The sequence below is a fragment of the Phoca vitulina genome, unplaced genomic scaffold, assembly GCF_004348235.1.
Source record: "Phoca vitulina isolate PV1807 unplaced genomic scaffold, GSC_HSeal_1.0 scaffold3, whole genome shotgun sequence".
NCBI classification, from domain to species: domain Eukaryota; kingdom Metazoa; phylum Chordata; class Mammalia; order Carnivora; family Phocidae; genus Phoca; species Phoca vitulina.
Genome location: NW_022589706.1, coordinates 16,315,422 through 16,336,961, shown reverse-complemented (window position 1 = coordinate 16,336,961; position 21,540 = coordinate 16,315,422). Strand labels below are relative to the sequence as shown.

General features: G+C 35.6%; 1 protein-coding gene across 10 annotated transcripts in view; it reads right to left on the bottom strand.

Moving 5' to 3' along the window:
- Positions 1-21,540, bottom strand: part of RBPJ (recombination signal binding protein for immunoglobulin kappa J region) — a 217,247-nt gene that overhangs the window by 25,545 nt on the left and 170,162 nt on the right. For 7 of the 10 annotated variants that reach the window (XM_032400128.1, XM_032400126.1, XM_032400136.1 and 4 more), the window contains one exon: positions 15,295-15,333. In XM_032400128.1, the coding sequence (XP_032256019.1) occupies positions 15,295-15,333 (39 nt within the window). Of the gene's footprint in view, positions 1-10,292; positions 10,358-15,294; positions 15,334-17,862; positions 17,926-21,540 lie in introns of all 10 variants that reach the window. The other 3 variants (XM_032400130.1, XM_032400131.1, XM_032400135.1) reach the window with 2 other exon arrangements.

Here is a 21,540-nt window from a genome sequence, read left to right as displayed (position 1 = left end):
GAGGAGTAGGCACAGGAAGTAGGACGAGGAAAGACGAAGGCATTCCAGCATCTGGGAGTAGTATGTATAAAGACACCAGAGACCCTGCACATTTGGGTACACGGAGATTCAGGCTGAGGAATAAGATCAACACAACAACAAAGCAGCAGCCGGTATTTCTTGAGTATTTACTATGTGCCAGGCCCTGAACTAAGCATTTGATGTGCACTGCTTCATTTAATCCTCATAAACCAGAAAGGTAAGAAGATTCTTAAAACCACTTTGAATGTCTTGCCCAGTGTGTTGCAGTTCATGTTAGGAGTCAAAAGTGAGCCGTGGCAGTGAGGAAAGGGGACACACTGGGTTGAGTCCAGGTGTGAAAGGCTTGTCAAACCCCTTGAAAATGTTGACATTTTGGGGCGCCTGGGTGGCTCAGTTGTTAAGCATCTGCCTTCGGCTCAGGTCATGATCCCGGGGTCCTTGGATCGAGCCCCGCATCGGTCTCCCTGCTCAGCGGGAAGCCTGCTTCTCCCTCTCCCACTGCCCCCTGCTTGTGTTCCCTCTCTCGCTGTGTCTCTCTGTCAAATAAATAAATAAAATCTTAAAAAAAAAAAAGAAAGAAAATGTTGACATTTGTAAACTTACTAATTCTGAAAGTTTAAGTTAATTCAAATACCACTCTATGATAGATGATGATAAAAGTGGTAGCAAGTAATAAAATTTTTAAGGGACCTGGGGAAAAAATTTAAATGTAAATAAATAAATAAAATAAAATCCTTCTCTTCGAGAATTGGGAAAAGATCATCATTTAATTTTACCCAAACCCCATTACAGAAAAACACTGTGGATTTTCAATCTAGACAAAAAGGCAATGCGAGATCTTAAGGTTTTTTAAACATTCAATTAATTTCCCTTTTAGTGGTGGAATAGAGAAAGGACTAGAAAGCACTGAGACAAAACAAACTTGAAAAAAAGGCTGACACACTGAAAAAGAGGTAATGGAAGATAGTAGGAGGGAAGACGGAAAGACTTGCTAACTGTATTTTGGTCTGGGAGAAGTGGGTGTAGCTTAATAGATTCTGTTTGACAAATGTGAATTCTGAAGTGTCCCTAACCTCCAGGCTCTAAGTATTCAATAGGGTGTTGGAAATTCCCATCTGCAGTTCCAGCGATAGGTCTGGGGAACAAAAGTGGGGTCTGCTGGTATATAGTTCACACATGAAGCCACCACAGTGAATGAAATCTCCCAGAAAGAAAGCACAGTGACAGGAGAGTCAAGAAGAAAATGTATAAAAGGAAATGGTGAAGAACCAGAAAGGGGTAGAAACGAGACTGTTTATTAGATGCTATGGAAGGAGACAACCTTGAAAGAGGGTAAGAATCAAAAGGTGAGATGCTGCAGAGGTCAAGGTCAGCTCATTTTTAGCAAGAAGTCTAATGGATGCCAGCTAACAGAATACCTTTTACAAATTATTTGTAAAATGAGAAGCCACTGTAACATCTAATGGTAAGAAAAGAGCCATAAATATCTGGAAACACCCTCAAAGGAATGGCAAAGAGCAGCCGACAATGGACAAGTAAAATGACTGAAGATCACCATCAAAGGACCAGCTAGCTAATGGTAGAATCCATAAATGATGGTGCCAATTCCCTCTAGCACTCCAAAGCTGGGAATACAGAGAGCATATTCTCAAAACTGCTGGGTACTGGATAAGAGGTACAGCCTGGAAAGGATAATGATGATAAGGTATTTGAGGTGTTACTCAGGTGATTATTAATCATAGAGTTCAGGGTGGACAAGAAACCAAGAGCAAAGTCAGAAGGCCAGTATCTTCACAAAACTGGTGGAGAAGTCCAGTTCTTGGCATAGAAACTTGAAAAGTTGCTATATACTTGAAAAGAAAAAAAAAATTTTTTTTTAAAGAAAAATTTTAAGTAGCAATTTTAAGTATATTTCACCCCCTATAATCTATTTACATCTAAAATTTCTATTATATCATTTAGCAATTACTTGGTATGTCTGTCAGATTTCATGTCTTTCTTCTTGTCTTTCCAAACAAACCACGAACTCTTTAAGACACACTATTAGGCATATTTTAGAACGGGGGGAGAGGTTAAGTAACTTTCTCAAGAGGATAATAAACACCCAGAATTCAAACTGAGGTAGTCCAACTCTCAAGGACGAAATTATACTATCAGATTCTTTGCAACAGTTAAAAGCACAGCTTTGCTGTGAAACACACACGCAGTTTTCTTACCTGTAAGATAGAAGTGTACCTATATATTTTAAGTAAGTTAGCCCAACTAACTTATACCAAGTGTCAGTAAACTTTCCTACTATTACTATTATACTCTCAGAAGAGGAGGCAAGGCGTGGCAGTACTTCCACTGAAGTTTGAGAGCAAACTTGAAAAGGGCCTGCAGGTAAATGATCAGGCATGTCACCTGACTTGCAAGGCACACTATCTGTGGCCATGACAGGTAAACCTTACATTTATCCATCTTCCCATTAAAGATTTATTGAGAGCCTGTTCTATCCTGGCACTGGCCATCATGCTAGTTGCTTGTATTGAAAGCAGCTGTGTACAATTATGATTGTGACAAAAGATTTCAGATCTCAAGTTATTTATGGTGAGTGCAAGATGACAGCTCCAGTTTTCATCCTCTCCCTTCATATTTATAATACGGATTCTTGAAAAAGCAACAAGAACCTTCAGATAACCATTAATAGTTGTCTTGTAACTAATTTGCCAAATAGCTTCTTTCAACAAGGAAAAAAAAACACCTTTGCTTCCTTAATAGAACATCAAACCCATTAAAATTATGTTCTCTGGTAATTAAAGCTTGATCATTTCTTCCAGCATTCTTAAGGAGCCATAACAAAGACGATACACTCTAAAGAAACACAATTAAGGGGCGCCTGGGTGGCTCAGTTGTTAAGCATCTGCCTTCGGCTCAGGTCATGATCCCAGGGTCCTGGGATCGAGCCCCGCATCGGGCTCCCTGCTCGGCGGGAAGCCTGCTTCTCCCTCTCCCACTCCCCCTCTTTGTGTTTCCTCTCTTGCTATGTATCTATCTGTCAAATAAATAAATAAAATCTTTAAAAAAAAACCAATTAAATAATAAAGCCCAAAGAATGAGAGCCCATGTGCCTTTCATCCAAATAGAGTAGGGTTTCACCAACAGAATGGGGTTTCAGTTTCAGCACTGCTGACACCCTGGGCAAAATAATCCTGTGCTATGAGGAGACTGTTCTGTGCACCGGAGTTCTAGCTTCTACCCGTCTGAAGCCAGCAGCACCCTTCCTCAAACTGTGACAACCAAAACTGTCTCCAGATACTGGCAAATGTGAGCTGGGTACAAGGGGGAGGTCACCTGGGTTGAAACCCACTGACTGGTGGGCGCCTGGGTGGCTCAGTTGGTTAAGCGACTGCCTTCGGCTCAGGTCATGATCCTGGAGTCCCTGGATCGAGTCCCGCATCGGGCTCCCTGCTCGGCAGGGAGCCTGCTTCTCCCTCTGACCCTCCCCCTTCTCATGCTCTCTCTCTCTCATTCTCTCTGTCTCAAATAAATAAATAAAATCTTTAAAAAAAAAAAAAAAAAGAAACCCACTGACTGGTTTAGAAAAAGTCAAAAGTATTTCAATAAAATGGCAAAATCACCCATTGTCTTTTTAAAAAAAGAATAAGGGAAATTTTATCATTGGAAAACATAATGTAGGTATTGTAAGACTCTTACTAGTAAAATTATTACTCTGTATTATTGAATTGTTAAAAAGAATGACAAAGTTAAAACTCATAATTTCTTGGAAGAGTTACTATTCTAACAAGTTTGAAGTATATTCTTTGTTATTTCATTTAATGATTCCTTAGAACATAAAATATTCATTCTGAATAAAAACCAATTAAAAATTATTTGAAGAACACCGTGTAGCAACTACTTTTGAAAGAATCTGCTTACTCAAAACACGGAAGCTTTAGAAAAGTGGAAAATTTTATTTTTATCAATATTTTTATTAACATGAAATAATGGCAAGTGCCATGCTAGGTTAGTATGTTCAAACTGCTTGTCATTGTATTTGTCCCCTTTTTGGCTGTGTTTTCCTTTAAAATTTGAACCTTTTTATACTGCAAACAAAATTCGTTTAAAAAAAATGTTCTTATGGTGCTAATTCCCATTCTTCTGTAAAAGAGCCCCTTACTCCACACTCATTTACCTCCATGCTTGGGCCAAGGGACTAATAGGTGATTTACAGTGTGTGTGTGTGACTAATATGTGATTTACAGTGTGTGTGTGTGTGTGTGTGTATGTGTGTGTGTGTTGGTGGTGTGGACATATGAGACATATGAGCTGGGAGCAATCACAGCCACAGCCCCAACTACTCTAGGAGAGAAGTGATCCACAGAGTGGGGAGGTCTAGTCATCCTACCAATAGGCTCAGTCCCCTTATTTCTCAAATTAGATTTCTGTCACTTCTAAAATCCAAATAATAGAAGTTCCCACACGAACTGTCTTATAGAAAAGAAACCCATTTACACCACCGCCACAAACATTTTAGAGAGCTGCAAGTACACTTTGGGAAACACTACTAGAGGCCAGGTTTTAGAAAACCATGTCAGCAGCCTGTTTTCATACTTCCTAGGAACTAAAAATGTCTTTTACATTTTTTAAGGATTGTGAAAAAGAAAAGGAGACTGTGTAACATCATGTGGACCTCAAATCCTAAAATATGTACTACTTGGCTCTTTACAAAACAAAAGCATTTGCTGACCCCTGCATAGGCAATAAAAAACAGAAAGATAATTTTAAAAGAAAAGTTGCAAAACAGAATGAATAATGACATTCTAATTTGTTTAATCAATTAAGTATACCACATGGCTGATATTTAATACAATTATTAAATAAAACTCTTCCTTGAAATTGGACTTGGGGACACCTGGATAGCTCAGAAGCCTCTGCTGGACTCTTCTCACCACTCCTCTGGAATGTTGCCAAAAGGTGTCCAGATTCATGCCCCGCCCCCCCAACAAACTCATGGAGCTGCCCTATTTCTGTCAGATTCCCCAGGTAAGTTCTTCACATCATCACAGACAGTACTTCTCAAAGTGAGCTCCACAACAGTTACAATCTGCATTTGAGAGTGCTCTGCTCAAAGAAGTTTTAGAGCAACTGGTTCATGTAAAGTAAAATCAGTTCTTTCACTGCAGGACTACTCAATCTTAAATAAATCTTCAACAGAGGTTATCTGTAATACAGTATTGGCCCAACTATCAGACCAGACCAGGATCTCTTGTCTTCCCCTCAAGTGCCAGTTTTGAAAATGATAATCTAGGGATAGGGCTAACAAAGTCTATTCTCATAATACTAAGGAAACATTAAGGATGCTACACTAGGTTTCTGTATCTATTGGTGACCAAGGCCAAACAACAGTACAGGTCATGTTCCTAGGAGAATGCTGGCAAATTTCATTCCATTCCCTCTCATAATAAAAATAAAATTAATGATCCATACATAATCCTATGAAATTCTATGAAAGTTGATATAGAGGTAAACTGCTTTAAATCCTGTCTCACAGCTATGAGACAAATCCTTTCATAAACTCTTGGTTTTTATTCTCCCTCCCAAATAGACAAAGCCATTACATTGTAGGGACTGGGTCAACATCACTAATAGAACATTACTTCTGTGTTCTATTATTTTAAGTTTCTATTTATTTAAGTTTATTTTGGAAACGCTACTTCTCGTGTAGAGAAAAATCAGACTTGAGGATTTTGATAACATGTAGCAGGAGGGATTACTGACATTGAAAGATAGGTCATCACCTTGGTTCTTAGGTATCTAGGCCTGGTTGATCCAAACTTGGCTCCTTGAATCCCAGGGACCACATGGACCCTTCCTATTCCAGCTCATTTTCTTCTTCCCCCAAGATGCCCTACAAAGATACAACTGGCCTAAGTGAAGTTGGATATTAGCTGCAGCCACTTTTACATGAATTATTTACCACTTATAAACTAATTACCTGACTAAAAATTATATAGAGCAATATATATTAATATATATATTATATATATATTACTATCAATGTATATTTAACTTTATGGTTTTATTTTACTATAAATCTAAATTTGTTTCATTTCAACTTAGTTTACATGGTGTTTGCTACTCATGGTTGTCTTATGATGAAGTAAAAGGAAAACCCATAATTAGGTTAAAACACGAATATTGTACTCTGTAATATAAAATGTAAAGTAACCTCTGATTTCTTGAAAAGAACCAAAGCAGACATTAATCTGACCTAAGTCAATAAAAAAGAATGGATGATTCTCATGTCACAAATTGAAAGGGACGGATCATAAATAGGCATAGCAAATAATGACTTTAACTATAATCCAGGGCAGACAAGAAGAATACATTGCTTTAAGAGTTTCTCATTAGGCACTGGTAAAATGCTTCTCAAAACGGCATGCTATGGACAAGAAAGAAAAGAGATTCAAAAAGAAAAAAATATGGGCTCACTCAAAGATAACAGAACCCCAAAATTAATACACAAATATTTACAAAATGTATATAACCTGTGTTGAAGTAAACAACAGATACGGAGGTTAAATTTTAACTATTCTCTTAGGATGTTATTCCTTATTCTGGGGCAACCTGAAAATAAGCCAAATGGCAACTGAGTTTTCCAAAAGTTTGACCAGGACAGTAATGGAATATGTACCAGTACAGTGAGAACAAAGGTATGGTAGTGAGACCAACGGGGATAGGGCTTCAAAAAAAAAGAACCTTATGAAAGAAATCCCGATAGTAAATGAATTCAAGCAAACGCATGAGTTCGTGGATACCGGTCTGCAGTATCGCAGAGGGGAAGAAAGGTAAGAGTACATGCCGTTGAAGGTTGCCTATAACTCAATCATATTCAAAATTTCAGTTCTAACCTTCTGATCATTGACAAAATGGCAAAGTCTCTTAGTACAATGGTGTTTTAAGTTGAATAACATCTATGTTTTCTAAAAGCACGTGTTACAGTGCTGCTGCAAGTCCTAACTGCAGAGCTCAAACACACTCTCACATAAGGAACAGGCACACTCGCTGTGATCTATTCAGCATACCTGGAGGGACTGACACCTAGTTGCATTGCAACTAATATTTTCACTGATGACCCCAGGCTCTAAATGACAAAATGATAAGCCTCCACAATAAAAGAACTGTTTCTCTACGTCAATACAAGGTCTGGTTATTCTGTTTTGTGTTTGAATCCACAGCCAGTTATACCTGTGAGTCTCATGAAGGGGACTATTTCAAGAGAGTAGGATGCCCTTGTAAGTTAGCACTCAATTGTTTCTATATATGTGTTTCTGAAAGAATGTAATATTTAAAAGAAAAAAAAGTGAATCCACGGTAATGCTGAGTAGTACATGGTGTTAATTATCCTTAATCAAAAATTTACATTTTGTGTAGGCAGAACTGTGTTCTAAGCACTATCCAAAACACTGTCCTCTAATAAAAAGACAATTTTTCAATATTGCTTAATTTGGAAGATGAGGGTAAGGACAGAATAGGGTCGTTTTAAAAGATTTATTTTTTAAGGGACCCTCTCTGAATTAATTCCCTACCTCCCCCCAATTAAAAGAGATATAAAATTCCTTTAAAAACATTTTTAAAAATGTATTTATTTGAGAGAGGGCGGGAGAGAGAAAGCACGAGATGGGGGAGGGGTAGAGGGAGAGGGAGAAGCAGGCTCCCCACTGAGCAGGGAGCCCAACTCGGGGTTCATGGGATCATGACCTGAGCAGAAGACAGACACTTAACCAACTGAGCCACCCAGATGCCCCTAGAAACATTCTTAATAGAATAAAAGACACTAAAGTTTTCCAACAGAGAAAACTCTTTAAAGGAAAAATGGGAAAATGTGATTAAAAGGAACCAGAGAAAATCTACATTTGCTATACTATCAAAAGGGAAACTTCTTAATTTTTACTTTGGGCTTAAAATTAAATTCTTATCAGAATTGGTCATTGATTTTACAATCCAATTTTCTGTTTTATACAAACTGTTTTTACTAAATTTTCTTTGTATTAGCTTTGATAATAAAGAATAAGGGGTGCCTGGGTGGCTCAGTCAGTTAAGCATCTGATTCTTGATTTCAGCTCAGGTCATGATCCCAGGGTTGTCAGACTGAGCCCTGTGTTGGGCTCCATGCTGGGCATTCAGCCTGCTTAAGATTCTCCCTCTCCCTGTGCCCTCTGCCTCCCTCTCTCCCTTTCTAAAAAATAAAAATAATTTTTTAAAAAGGTAATAAAGAATAAAAACCTGTAAGTTCGTTCTCTTTAAAAAAGATTTAAAAAGAAATAAAAGCTTAACTGAATTCTCCCCCTAGAAGATACGCTAATTCCTTTTAAGGTATTTTTAAAGGACAAAAACTAATAAAATCTTTTACAACTTTATTGAGATTTAATTGAAACACAATAAAATGTATTCATTTTCAAGTGTACGGCTGGGTAATTTTTGGCATATTGGATACACCATCACCACAATCCAGATGAAGATAGTCATCATTCCCAGGTTTCTTTTCTGCCTCTTTGTAATCCCTCCTCCTACCTCTCCCTGTTCCCAGGAAACCACTGGTCTGCTTTGCCATTATAGATTAGTTTCCATTTCCCAGAACTTTATACCAATGGAATCATATAGTAAATATCCATTTTTTTTTTTTTACTTTTTGAAACCTGACAGTAATTATTGTAAGATTTATCTGTGTTGTTGCATGTATCACCAGTTCATTCCTTTTATTGCTGAATAGAAATCCATCGTAGAATATTCCACAATTTGTTGATCCATTCACCTGCTGGTGGATGTTTGAGTTATGCCTGTTTGGCTATTATAACTAACACTACCACAAACATCTGTGTTTAAGTCTTTGTATTCACATTATGTTTTAATTTTTCTTACTAAATATGTAAAAATGGAATGGCTGGGCCATATGGTAGGAGTATACTTAACTTTTTAAGAAAGTGCCAGATTATTTTCCAAAGTTGTTATACTACTTTACATACCCACCACGAGGATATGAGTGTTGGCTGTTCTAACATGTATCTCATTGTGGTCTTTTAAGGTTTTGGTGTTTTTTTTTTTTAAGATTTTATTTATTTATTTGACAGAGAAAGAGAGAATACAAGCAGGCGGAGCAACAGAGAGAGGGAGAAGCAGGATCCCACTGAGCAGAAACCCCGACGGTGGAGCTCAATCCCCAGGACCCTGGGATCACAACCTGAGCCGAAGGTAAACGCCTACCCGACTGAGCCACCCAGGTGCCCTCTCACTGTGGTCTTACTTTGCATTTCTTTAATGGTTATTTGCCATATATACACATTGTCTGGAGTATCTGTTTAAATCATTTTCCCATTTAAAAAAAGAGGTTATTTCCTTATTTTTTTGGAGTTCTTTTCATAATCTGGATACAAATGCTTTATTCCTAATTTGGATGAAGTAAAATTTATCCATTTCTTTCTTTCAGAGATAGTGCTTTTGGTGTTATATCTAAGAAATCTTTGCCTAATCCAAGGTCACAAAGATATTCTCCAATATTTTCTTCTAAAAGCTGTATAATTTGAAGTTTTACATTTAGGTATATTTTTAGCTAATTTTTATATATGGTTCTAGACATAGATCATAGTTATTTTGTGTTTATGTGTATGTAAATGGTAGGGACATACGGATATCCAATTGTTCCAGAACCCTTTGTTAAAAACCCCTTAACTAAATTGCCTTTGCACTTTGATTGAAGAACATAGATCACGAGAACTGTTTCTGGCTATTATTCTGTTACAGTGATCTACCTTGGCTATCTTTACGCCAATACATCCTTGATTACTGTATGCAGCTTTCTTTAAAGTTTTGAAAACAAGAAGTCTACCTTCTTACTGCTCTTTTTCAAGGTTGTTTTGGCTAATCTAGGTTGTCTGCATTTCCATATAAATTTTAGAAACAGCTTGTCAACTGCTACAATAAGTTCACTGGGATTTGGCTGGTAGTATGTTGAATCCATAGATGAATTTGGGAAGAAGTGACATCTTAAATTGATTCTTCTTTCTCAAGAACATTTATTTTGGACTTCAAGCTCTCTCAACAATACTTTAAGGTCTTCAAGTGTATAGTTTTTGTACGCCTTGTGTCAGATTTTCCCCTAAACATTACATATTTTTGATGCTATTAAATATAGCATTTTTTATTAAATTTCAATTTCCCATTGTTCATATAAAAAATACAATTCATGTTTATATGTTGGTCATGTTTCCTACGACCTTGATAAAACTCACCTATTAGTTTTAGCAGCTTTTTTTTATAGATTCCATAGGATTTTCCATATAGATGATCATGATGTCTGCAAATAAAGACAGTTTTACTTCTTTCTTGCCAATCTGGATACCTTTCTTTTCTTTCCTGGACTTACTGTACTAACTAGAACCTCAAGTACAATGTTAAATGGAAGTGGTAAAAACAGACAATCCTGCATTGTTCCTGATCTTGAGGGAAAACATTCAGTCTTTCACAATTAAGTATCGTGTTAAATATAGTTTTTTCATAGGTATACCTTTTCAGAATAAGGAAATACTTCTATTCCTAGTTTGATGAGAATTTTGATCAAGAATGAATGTCAAAAGCTTTTCCAAACCTCTTGAGATAACCACATGATTTTCCCTTTTGTTCTGTTAATATACTGAATTACACTGATTTCCATTTGTAAGATAAAGCCATATTGTTGTTTTCATTGTGAAAATTTAAGACTTTTTGCATCTGTGTTCGTAAGGGATATTGGTTTATAGTTTTATTTTCTTAAAATGTCTCTGCCCTGCTTTTAACAAGGCAATGCTGTCCTCAACAAAATGAAATGGAAAGAATATCCTGCTCTCCAACTTTCTGGAACAGTATATAAAGAACTGGCATGATTTATTTCTCAAATGTCTGGCAGAATTCAAAAGTGAAATCATCTGAGCCTGTAGGTTTCTTTGTGGGAAGGTTTATAATTACAAATTTGATTTCTTTAGATATTAGGGCTATTTAGGTTATCTGTTTCTTCTTGAGTAAGCTTCAGTAGTTTACTAGTTTCAAGGAATTTGTGCATTTCTTCAAAAGTTGTTGAATTTATTGGCAGAAACTTATTTGTAATATTTGTTATCTCCTTTCCAGTTTTTTATGTCTAAAAAGGTCTTTACTTTGTCTTGCCTGGGGATAAAATTCTAGGTTGCTGGTTGCTGCATTTTTTCCCCCTTTGAGTACTTTAAAGCTCTTGCTTCACTGTCTTCTCCCTAGCAAGGGAGACATTCCTTTATGTATTTTTTTTTCTCTGTTGCTTTTAACATTTTCTTTATCACTAACTTTAAGCAATTTGATTACTATATGCTCCAGTGCAGTTTTTGCACTTGGGTTTACTGAATTCTCAGAACTATGGTTTTAACAGTTTTCACCAAATTAAGGAAAGCTTCAGCTGTTACTTCTTCATCTCTTCTTTTAGTCAAACGATGACTCCAATTACTTGGATGTTAGCCACTTGAACATAAACCACAGCTCACTTATGATCATGTTTTTTTACCCCCAGACCTTTCCTCTATGTTCATTTTGGCTAGTTTCTACTGCTATGTCTTCATTAGTCTTTCTTTCAGCAACATGTACCTGTAATTAATTCCATCAAGTGTATTTCATCTTAAATATTATAATTTTCATCTCTAGAAATTTGATTTAGATACCTTTTTAATCTTCCTCTATGTCCTCTATTTAACTTGTTCAATCTTTCCTCTAGCTCAGGAATCACAATACAGTTTATAAACCAAATCTGATGCACCCCTCTTTGTGACAAAAATTGTACTCCAGTGTACAGACACGTCCATTGGTTTACATGTGGTCTATGGCTGCTTTTTTACAAGAGTTGAGTAGTTACAGCAGAGGCTACATGGAGCTCAAAAACTAAAATATTTAGCATCTGACCCTTTAACAAAAAAATAGGCGAACTCCTGATGTTAGCATACTGAACATACAGAAGACAAATATAATTGCTATAATGTCATTGATTCCATCATGTATGTCATTTCTGGGTTGGTTTAGAGTTGGTTTAGATCCTCATATGGATCATATTTTCCTGCTTCTTTGTATGACTGGTGTATTTTGATTAGATGTTAAGACTCAGTAAATCTTACTTTTGAGTATTTGATATTTTTCTATTCCTGCAAATTTTCTTGAGCTTTGTTCTGGTATACATTTAAGTTACTTGGAAAGAATCTGATCCTTTCAATCTTGTTTTTAAATTTTGTTAGGTAAAACCAGAGCAGCATTAGTGTTGGCCAAATTTTGCACCACTACTAATGGAAAACCCTTCTGTGTGTAGTAGTACTCTAGTAGATGCATCGTGAAGTATAATATTTTTCCACTTTAGCTACTGGGAACAAGCAGTTTGTAGTATGAGCTTTGGGAATTTTTTTCTCTAATTCAACTTGGTTTTTAATCCCCAGCCTTGGATAATTTCCCAACACATGTGTGCTGATCAATACTCAGCTGAAGACAAGAGAGGACCTTCTGCAGATCTCTGGATCTCTTTCCTCTCCAGCTCTCTGACCTGGGAACTCCAGCCACCTTGAACCTCTAGATACCTAGCTCCATCTCTTCAGCTCAAGGTGCTTACCAGGCTCCACCTGCTCACCTCACTTGTTTCCTGTCTCTCAAGGATCACTGTCCTTTCTTGCCTGCCATCCAGTATCTTGAAAACTGTTATTTTATATATTTTGTCCAGGTTTATAGCAGTTTCAGTTTGGAGAGTAATTCCAGTTCCTGTTACTCCACCTTGGCCAAAAGCAGAAGACTGAAAAGCTTACTAAAATTTTCCAAGCAGGGAAAATTGCTTAAAGGGTAAATGGAAAATCATGATAAAGTAAACAGGACCTAATTATATTACTGTATATATTTAAGGAAAGGAAAGGAAAGGACAATTTCCTTATGATATTTATTATCATCATCACACTGATTGCTATTTTTATAGAGGTATCCATTAAAAGCAAGTGATTTATTCATCAAAATATATTTTATGGTTAGGAGTCATTCCATAACCAATATATTACTACTGGTAATAAAATAAAAATATCTATTAAATTGTAACTTTCAAAATGTCTACACACGTGCTTAGAATTTCTTCAAGATATTTACAAACATGTAATTATATTTAATGTCTTTAGAAATTTTTTTAAATTTAAGTAATTTCAGACTTACAGGAAAGTGGCAAAAGTAGTACAAAGAATTCCTAGTCCCCTTTCCTCCAGACTCCCTAAATATCAGTATTTTACCATATTTATGTTTTTAAACTAATGCATGAAGAGCTCATTGTAGACATTAAAGCCCTTATACCCAAAATACTTCAGTGTTAATTTCCTAAAAACAAAGACATGCTCTTAAACAAGCATAATGCAATTATCACTGATACAAATACTTGTATATACAGATTTTATTCAAATGTGCCAACAGTCCCACAAACATCCTTTATGTCCTTTATTTGGGGGGTGGAAGGCAGTGTTGAGAAACTGTAAATTAAGTTGAGCTGGAATACAGACATACCATTCACTTATGTATTGATATCTATGGCTGATTTGGGGATATAAAAACTGAGATGAGAAGTCACAGTAGCCTCAGTATGGACCAAAAAGTCTAACATGTTTATTATCTGGCCAATTATAGAAAACATTTGCTAACTCCAGCTTTAAAACAAAAGAAAAATTCTTCTTCCTGACCCAGGATTTAGTTGAATTTAGGGGTCATGTCTTTTTGGTCTTCATTAATCTGCTATTCCTCAGTCTTTCTTTTTCATGATCCTGATAAGTTTGAAGATCAAATGCTGTTTATTTTATAGAATGTCTCTCATTTGTGTCTGTTTGGTGTGTTTTCTTATGCTTAGATTTAGCTTATGCATTTTTGGCTGGATCATCACAAAAATGACATTGTGTCATCCTCCTCAGGATGCACATGATGTTTATTTGTCCATTACTAGTGATGTTAATTTAGATCACTTCATTAAGGTAGTGTCTGCCAAGTTTTTTCACTGTCACGTTACTATTGTTCACTTTATAATTAATACATACTTTGTGAGGATATGCTTAGAGACAAAGTAAATATTTGTTTCTCATCAGACTTTAAACCAATAGTTTAAGCATTCACTGATGATTTTTGCCTGAAACAATTATCACTGTAGTGGTTGCCAAAGTGTAACTTCCTAGTTCCATCATTCCTTCTACGTTTATTAGGTGGAATTCTGCTATAAGAAAAAGAATTCCTCTCCCTCTACTACAGGATCATTTCTTTAACTCAGTGTAGACTTTTAAACTGTATGTTATTCTATTGGTTCTTATCTATTACTATCATTATTTATTTTGAGGATTAAAGCGTCCATGATTTGGCTAAAAGGGAACCTCTTCAAACTGGTTCCCTTTCTGTGTCCTTCTGGCATGTCCCCATCATTCTTTGTGTGCAACACCTTTTTAATAATAAAAATAACGTGGAAATAACCCCAATGGTCATCAATGTGAAATATTAAAGGAGTAGTGTGAAGGCAATGAAAAACTATGGAGACATGAAAGAGAACAAAGTAGAAGATGTACAGTAAGTGGAGTTAAAAGGTCCAGAACAATGGTAGAGTATGATGCCAGACAAGAAAGATAAAAAAAAAAAAAAAAAAGACGAGCATATGCTTATATACGCACGTAATTTTCTTGAAAGATACTAAGAATACAGGATTAACATTAACTCTAGGATGTAACTGTGCAACTAGGTGTCCTACCTTTTACTTTACAACTGCTGATTGCTAAAAAATTTAAAAATCATTTTCAAGACTAATACTTTCAATTAACATTTGTAATTAAAATGTGTATTGTAAATTAGAACACAATGTAATACTTATAGCTTCCTTAAAAGTGAGTAAAATCTTATATTTTCTTTAAAATTCTTTTCTAAAGCATTTATTAAATATCGTCAGGTGCTACCCTAAATGCAGCTAGATTGGCTAGATGTAGGAAGCTATCTTTACATTGTCACCCTATTTATATTAACTATATAATACTCAAGATTCTTGAAAGGTTTTACACCTTCCCCATTGAACTATATCCTATTATCCTCTTTTTGGTGAGGTGGGGGAGGGAGGATGTGGGGGAAGGATGGGAATAAGCTTATGATCTAGATACCAGTATTTGAATAACTTCTTTTCAAGAGCACCTAATACAGTTTTTAAGATGACAGGATCTGATATTTCCATGAAAGGTTTGTGTGAAAGACTAATATAACGCTTACCTAGTGAGTCGTTTAGGTGGAGGCCGCTCACCAAATTTTCTGGAAAAAATAAGAAAAAAAATAAATATATAGGCTGTACGACACATTCCGTAGTAAGCTTTTTAGGCACCATGAAATCTCCTTTATGACTTATATTTCAACTCTACTAAAGAACAGCATAAAGGAAAATCCTCTAATAACCATCCATGCCCAGAAATAACAAAATATGTACTTTAAAAATGGTTCCTAAACAAAAAACGCACCCTAAATAGGCCTTACACACCCACTCTGAGCATGTAGCATAATGATTAGATGAGGGTGACAGGTACCTCCTAGAGACACCTTGCAAAAAGCAAACAAACAAAACCCAACAATGACAACAACTAATCAAAGACCCCCAGTCTCACACAACCTGCAACACTCAGAAAAATCCTCAAAGCCCAAGAGGTGGCATAGAGCTTAGTTTGTCATGTGCCAGGAACTTTGCTGTACATTCTTTATACCCTACCATCTTTAATCATTACAAAACAATTCTGGGAAGTACATAAGGGCTCATTTTAAAAAGGTAGAAAGCAACTTGCCCACAAAGTAAATTAAGTGGTACGCAGAGTTAAAATTTAAACCTAGATGTTGACAAATATTATCAAAGTTTGTATGGAACCACTGAAGACCCAGAACAGCTAAAGTAACCTTGAAAAAGAAGAACAAAGCTGGAGGTATCACAATTCCAGGTTTCAAGGTATATTACAAAGCTGTAGTAATCAAAAACAGTTAGGCACTAACACAAAAACATGATCACAGATCAATGGAACAGAACAGAAAACCCAGAAATAAACCCATGCTTATATGGTCAATTAATTTATGACAAAGGAAGCAAGAATATACTATGGAGAAAAGAGGCTCTTCAATAAATAGTGTCGGGAACACTGGACTACTACATGCAAAAGAATGAAACTGGACTATTTTTTAATATTATAGACAAAAATAAACTCAAAATGGATTAAAGACCTAAATGGGAGACCTGAAACCATAAAAATCCTAGAAGAGAACACGGGTAGGACCATCTCTTCAATGGCAAAAACAACATTTTTCTAGGTAGGCCTCCCAAGAAAGGGGAAGCAAAAGCAAAAATGAACTATTGTGACCACATCAAAACAAAATGCTTGTGCACAGCAAAGGAAACCATCAACAAAACAAAAAAGGCAACATAATGAATTAAAAATTAAAAATAGAGGGGTGCCCGGGTGGCTCAGATGGTTGAGCGTCTGCCTTCGGCTCAGGTCATGATCCCAGGGTCCTGGGATCGAGCCCCGCATCAGGCTCCCTGCTTGGTGGGGAGCCTGCTTCTCCCTCTCCTACTGCCATTCCCTCCACTTGTGCTCCCTGGCTCTCTCTGTCAAATAAATAAATAAAATCTTTAAAAAAATTTAAAAATAGATATTCCTCATGACCCAATAATTCCACTACTGGGTACCTACCCAAAGAAAATGAAAACACTAATTCAAAATGATATAAGCACCCTTATGTCTATTGCGGCATTACTTGCAATAGCCAAGACATCAAGCAACCTAAGTGCTGACAGACAAACAGATAAAGAAAATACGGTGTGTACACACACACACACACACACACACACACACAGGAATATTACACAGACATAAAAAAGGGAGATCTTGCCATTTGAGAAAACATGGATGAACCTAGAGAGTATTATGCTAACTGAAATAAATCAGACTGAGAAAGACAACACCCCTATGATGTCACTTGTATGTGAAACCTAAAAACAAAAACAGAATCAGACCTATAGAGAATAAACTGATGCTTGACAGAGGGAAGGGGTATGGGGGGGGGGATAGGTAAAATGGGTAAAGGGGAGAGGGGGATACAGGCTTCCAGTTACAGAATGAATATGTCATGGGAATAAAAGGCACAGCATAGGGAATATAGTCAATGATACTGTAATAGTGTCGTATACTATCAGAGTGTAGCTACATTTGTGAGTTCAGCATAACACAGAGAGAAGTTGAATCATTATACTGTACACCTGAAACTAGTGTAACCTTGTGTCAACTATATGAAAATTCCTAAATGTTGTCTACTTAACTAGCTCATACTATATGGCCCTTCAGAAAGAAATATGCTAAGTGGACAAAAAAGCATTTCAACTGGTTGTAAGAGGGCAAAGAGAAAAGCCTGACAAAGGACAAGAAAGCACAATTCAGGCTTGAGTTAGGATACAGCATGAAGGTTAAGAAAAATGCTCTAGAGTGAGATCGGCTGAGTTCAAATCCATGATTCAGATCATGCCATGTGACTGATGTTACTTGACTCCCTAGACCTCAGTTTCCTCATGTGTAAAATGAGCACAGTGACTGTGTTTACCTCAAAGAGGTGTTGAAGGGATTAAATGTGTCAATATATAGAAAACACATAGAATAGTGCCTGGTACACAGTAAGAGCTCAACAAATGTTAGTAGTTATTACTGTATTTTAGTTATAAATCAGTAAGCCAAAGCTATGAAATAAAGGAATTAATTGGGATGCTAACAAGGATAAGTAAGTACAGAGGAAGAAGAAACTAATTCTTACGTGATGCCCTATTTCCTCTGAAATAGGAAATGAGGTCTTCGGAGAGATGGTGGAAGCACAACCCTTGAAAAAGACCAACAGAATTTTGTTTTCTTTTTTAAGCAGATTGCAGTTATAAACAGGTTAAATGACTTGTTCAGTCACAGTTAGAGGTTGTGAAACCTAATCTGACTTAAGATTTCTCCACTGTATTTGATGTCCCACAAAATTATCAACTTTGATGATAAAAGTCTTAGAATCCAACGCAGTTCATTTTGTTGTGTAACTTAATGCCATATGACGTTGTTTATGAACTCACAATTTATAAACAGTGGGTATCTGTGACTATGAATATTTTTGTTAACCCTGAAATACTGAAAACTGACTTATTTGAAATAGCATAAGAATATGAGTAAATAATCCAAGCTTTTGTTGGAAGAATTATTTATTAATTCTTTGATTTTACCCTATAGGATATTAAATTTTAAAAACCAAGAAACAAAAAACACAATGTTTTGGTAGGAACATGAGCAAGGCCACTGAACACCATCGCTTTTAAAACACTGAACTACTGGCAAATCTGTGGAATTCGGTTATGGAATTAAAGGCAAAAATCTATTCCTGCATCTTTTTCCACAGAAAGAATTTTTTGAACCTTTGAAGCGGATTAAATGTACCATTACAGCATATGACTAAAATGTAACTGCCTCACTAGGTTAGATGTAATTTACAAAAAAACCAAGAAGTTTAAGACAGCCTTTAAAATACTTCTTTGTATATATACGTAAGAGCATAGCTATATTTTTTTTTAAATTTTATTTTATTATGTTATGTTAATCATCATATATTACGTCATTAGTTTTTGATGTAGTGTTCTATGATTCATTGTTTGCGTATAACACCCAGTGCTCTACTCAATACGTGCCCTCTTTAATACCCATCACCAGGCGAACCCAGCCCCTCACCCCCCTCCCCTCTTTATAAAAAGAAGGAAAGTGAGACGTGGCCAGAACCTACTCAAGGGGTTAAAATGGTGAAAATTTTAGAGAGACATAGTTAACAAATGAAATAAAGCTTTTCAATGAAGATCATGACACGGTACTCTTTGTACTAACTACTAATATTCCAATCATCAAGCACCCTTTGAGATCTAACATAAGTTTGTTACAGGACTAGTAAGAGATCCACTGCACTCAATTGAAATGTTTTGTTCCTTGGTGCTCTGAAACGCTTTCAAAATTAGATCAACAACTAAATATTGATTAAAGTATCTGTCTCTCTTTTTAGAAATACCTGTTAATGAAGTGAACAATTACAGAGCATGCTCATGCAGTACAACTCCTGCCCCCATAGAAAACATGTGCAAGAGAACTCAACAGTGTGCATGCCGAGCTTGAACAGCACTTCAAAATTTAGCATCATTCTATCTAGGTGCCATCCTAAGGCTAGGTATCTTATAAATGTTAATAAGATTAAATTGCTTCTTCAGTATATAATAAAGCATCTCCAATAACTGTTGTGTGCCATCCCAGTCCTTTCTTTAATGAATATGTGATCACATTCCTATTTATCTCATTAAAACTAATGGTTACTGTATCTACTACAATGGGGGAAGAGTAAGAAAAGGGGTTTTCTGAGAAAAGTCATGAAATCCATTTAGTAGGTTCACAATGCAAAATTCTGAAGGCTGCAATTAAACTAAATTCTAATTATGTAATAAAATTCACAAGTCTACATACTTGAAAAATGTCAAGTTATAACAAGGTACTGTATGGATCCTGAACTTAACAAGATCCATTTTCACTACTAATCTGATATATAACTAATACATAAAACTTCAAGAATTATCTACTGCAAAAAGGTCCATCTTTAAACATGAATGACTCAAAATTCATGATGTAATATTTATATCATGTATTCAAAATACTCACTTTTCAGCAGAAATGACTATAGTCCATTATCAATTTCTCAGAGGTTGATTATAATTTAAACACTAAGCTCTGTCTCTCCCTCTCCCAACAGGGAATGGTGAGATAGGCAGGTACAAGAAAAACAAGGTGTCTACTGACATGATCTGTGTTAACAACTGAACCGGAAATAAGCTGGACCAACCAATTTTAGACCACTCTTACCTAAGATGCTTTTCATGTAAGGTTTATAGTGTATTTAACAATAAAAAATAATCTAAATCGTTAAGTACCCAAAGGATGGTTTTAATTTTACAAAATACTGAGTTAATTCTTCATCGTAACAAAGAATATAAGGTTGTAGGATCATTTGATAGTATAGGTTGTCATCTGTACCAAGTTCCTCATATTTTATGCATGCTGTATTATGTAAAATGTCATTTTGATTAAATGTAATAATCAATCCTGTTTATATTTAAGGAAAAAAGTTATGACTCTGGCTTTTCTTTTTAAGTAACAAACAAAAGTTAGCTTATATACAGATGATTATACCCTAACGCACGTCCCTTCCTTCTTGTTCTGTTCTGTGTATTTTCCCCTCAGACCCATATTGGCGAATGAAACACAAAAATCCATGTAATTTACCTAACAATGCTCTTATAATACTATAGCTCAGGAAAATTTATGTGATCTAAAGTATATATGTCATAAGTATAATTTTAAAGTAGCAAATTCATTTTGCTTTAACTTCACTAGCTTTCCCTTTCTAAGATAACAATGATCTTTTATTCAAAATAGGAAGAGCTGGAGAAAATGTTAATTACTCTATTTTCATATACCTGAAGTAAAAGGATTTTTAAAAAGCTACCATCAATCATTAAACATAGTGTTTCCTACCTATAAATAGTACTGTAGTTCCCAGATATCCTCCAATGAATTATAATTTCCAAATAAGTAAAAAACCTCTGTACACATTACACTTATATTACACACTTCCTTTTTAAGCTCACAGTGGAGATGCAATATTGTTTTCTCCTATAACACAGATACATTTCCTTCTATATTTACCAGTCTGTTAAGAAAGTGCATGACCACAAACGTACTGAGGACGAACAAGAGAAAAATTTTATCATAACTTCACCATCTTAACACCTTTTCTACCTAACAGATGATTCACATGAGAAAATCAAGTCAAAAATCAAAAAGTGGGGGAGAGGATACAAGAAAAATCTTTTCTGAATATAGAACAATTTGGTAACATGTTGCTAAAAAAGCCCCAAGAACCTGATGTTATCTAGTTTTACCTAGTTAACAATATTAGAAAATCAGTTTTAAAAACACAGAGCTCGCTGGAAAAGCAAGCACAAGTCATGTGGGAAACTCTTCTGCCCTAGGGTTGTGGAACTAAAAGCAATTTCTATTTTTCTGTATTTCATAAATTTCTGCCTAAACAGAAATGAGGATAATGAGATTAAAATAAATGAAGGCAAGAAACACTGGTGCAGTATTTGCAGGAAATAAGAAGGAAGGAAAGCATGAACAATTCAAACTCGTAATTAAACCAAACTTTACACCAAATTTGCTGTAAACAGTATATTATTTTTATACAGTTTGAAAGTATTGGGATTCCTACAATTTAAGATAGTGAAATAAAATAGTACTTGATTGAGGGAAAATTAGGAAACTTTATTCTATGACAACATATAATATGAATAGCAAAGCAAAATGTACTACAAGTTGTTTAGTAATTTAGTCACAAAAAAATAGGAATGGCTAATTAGAAAAGGCTGCA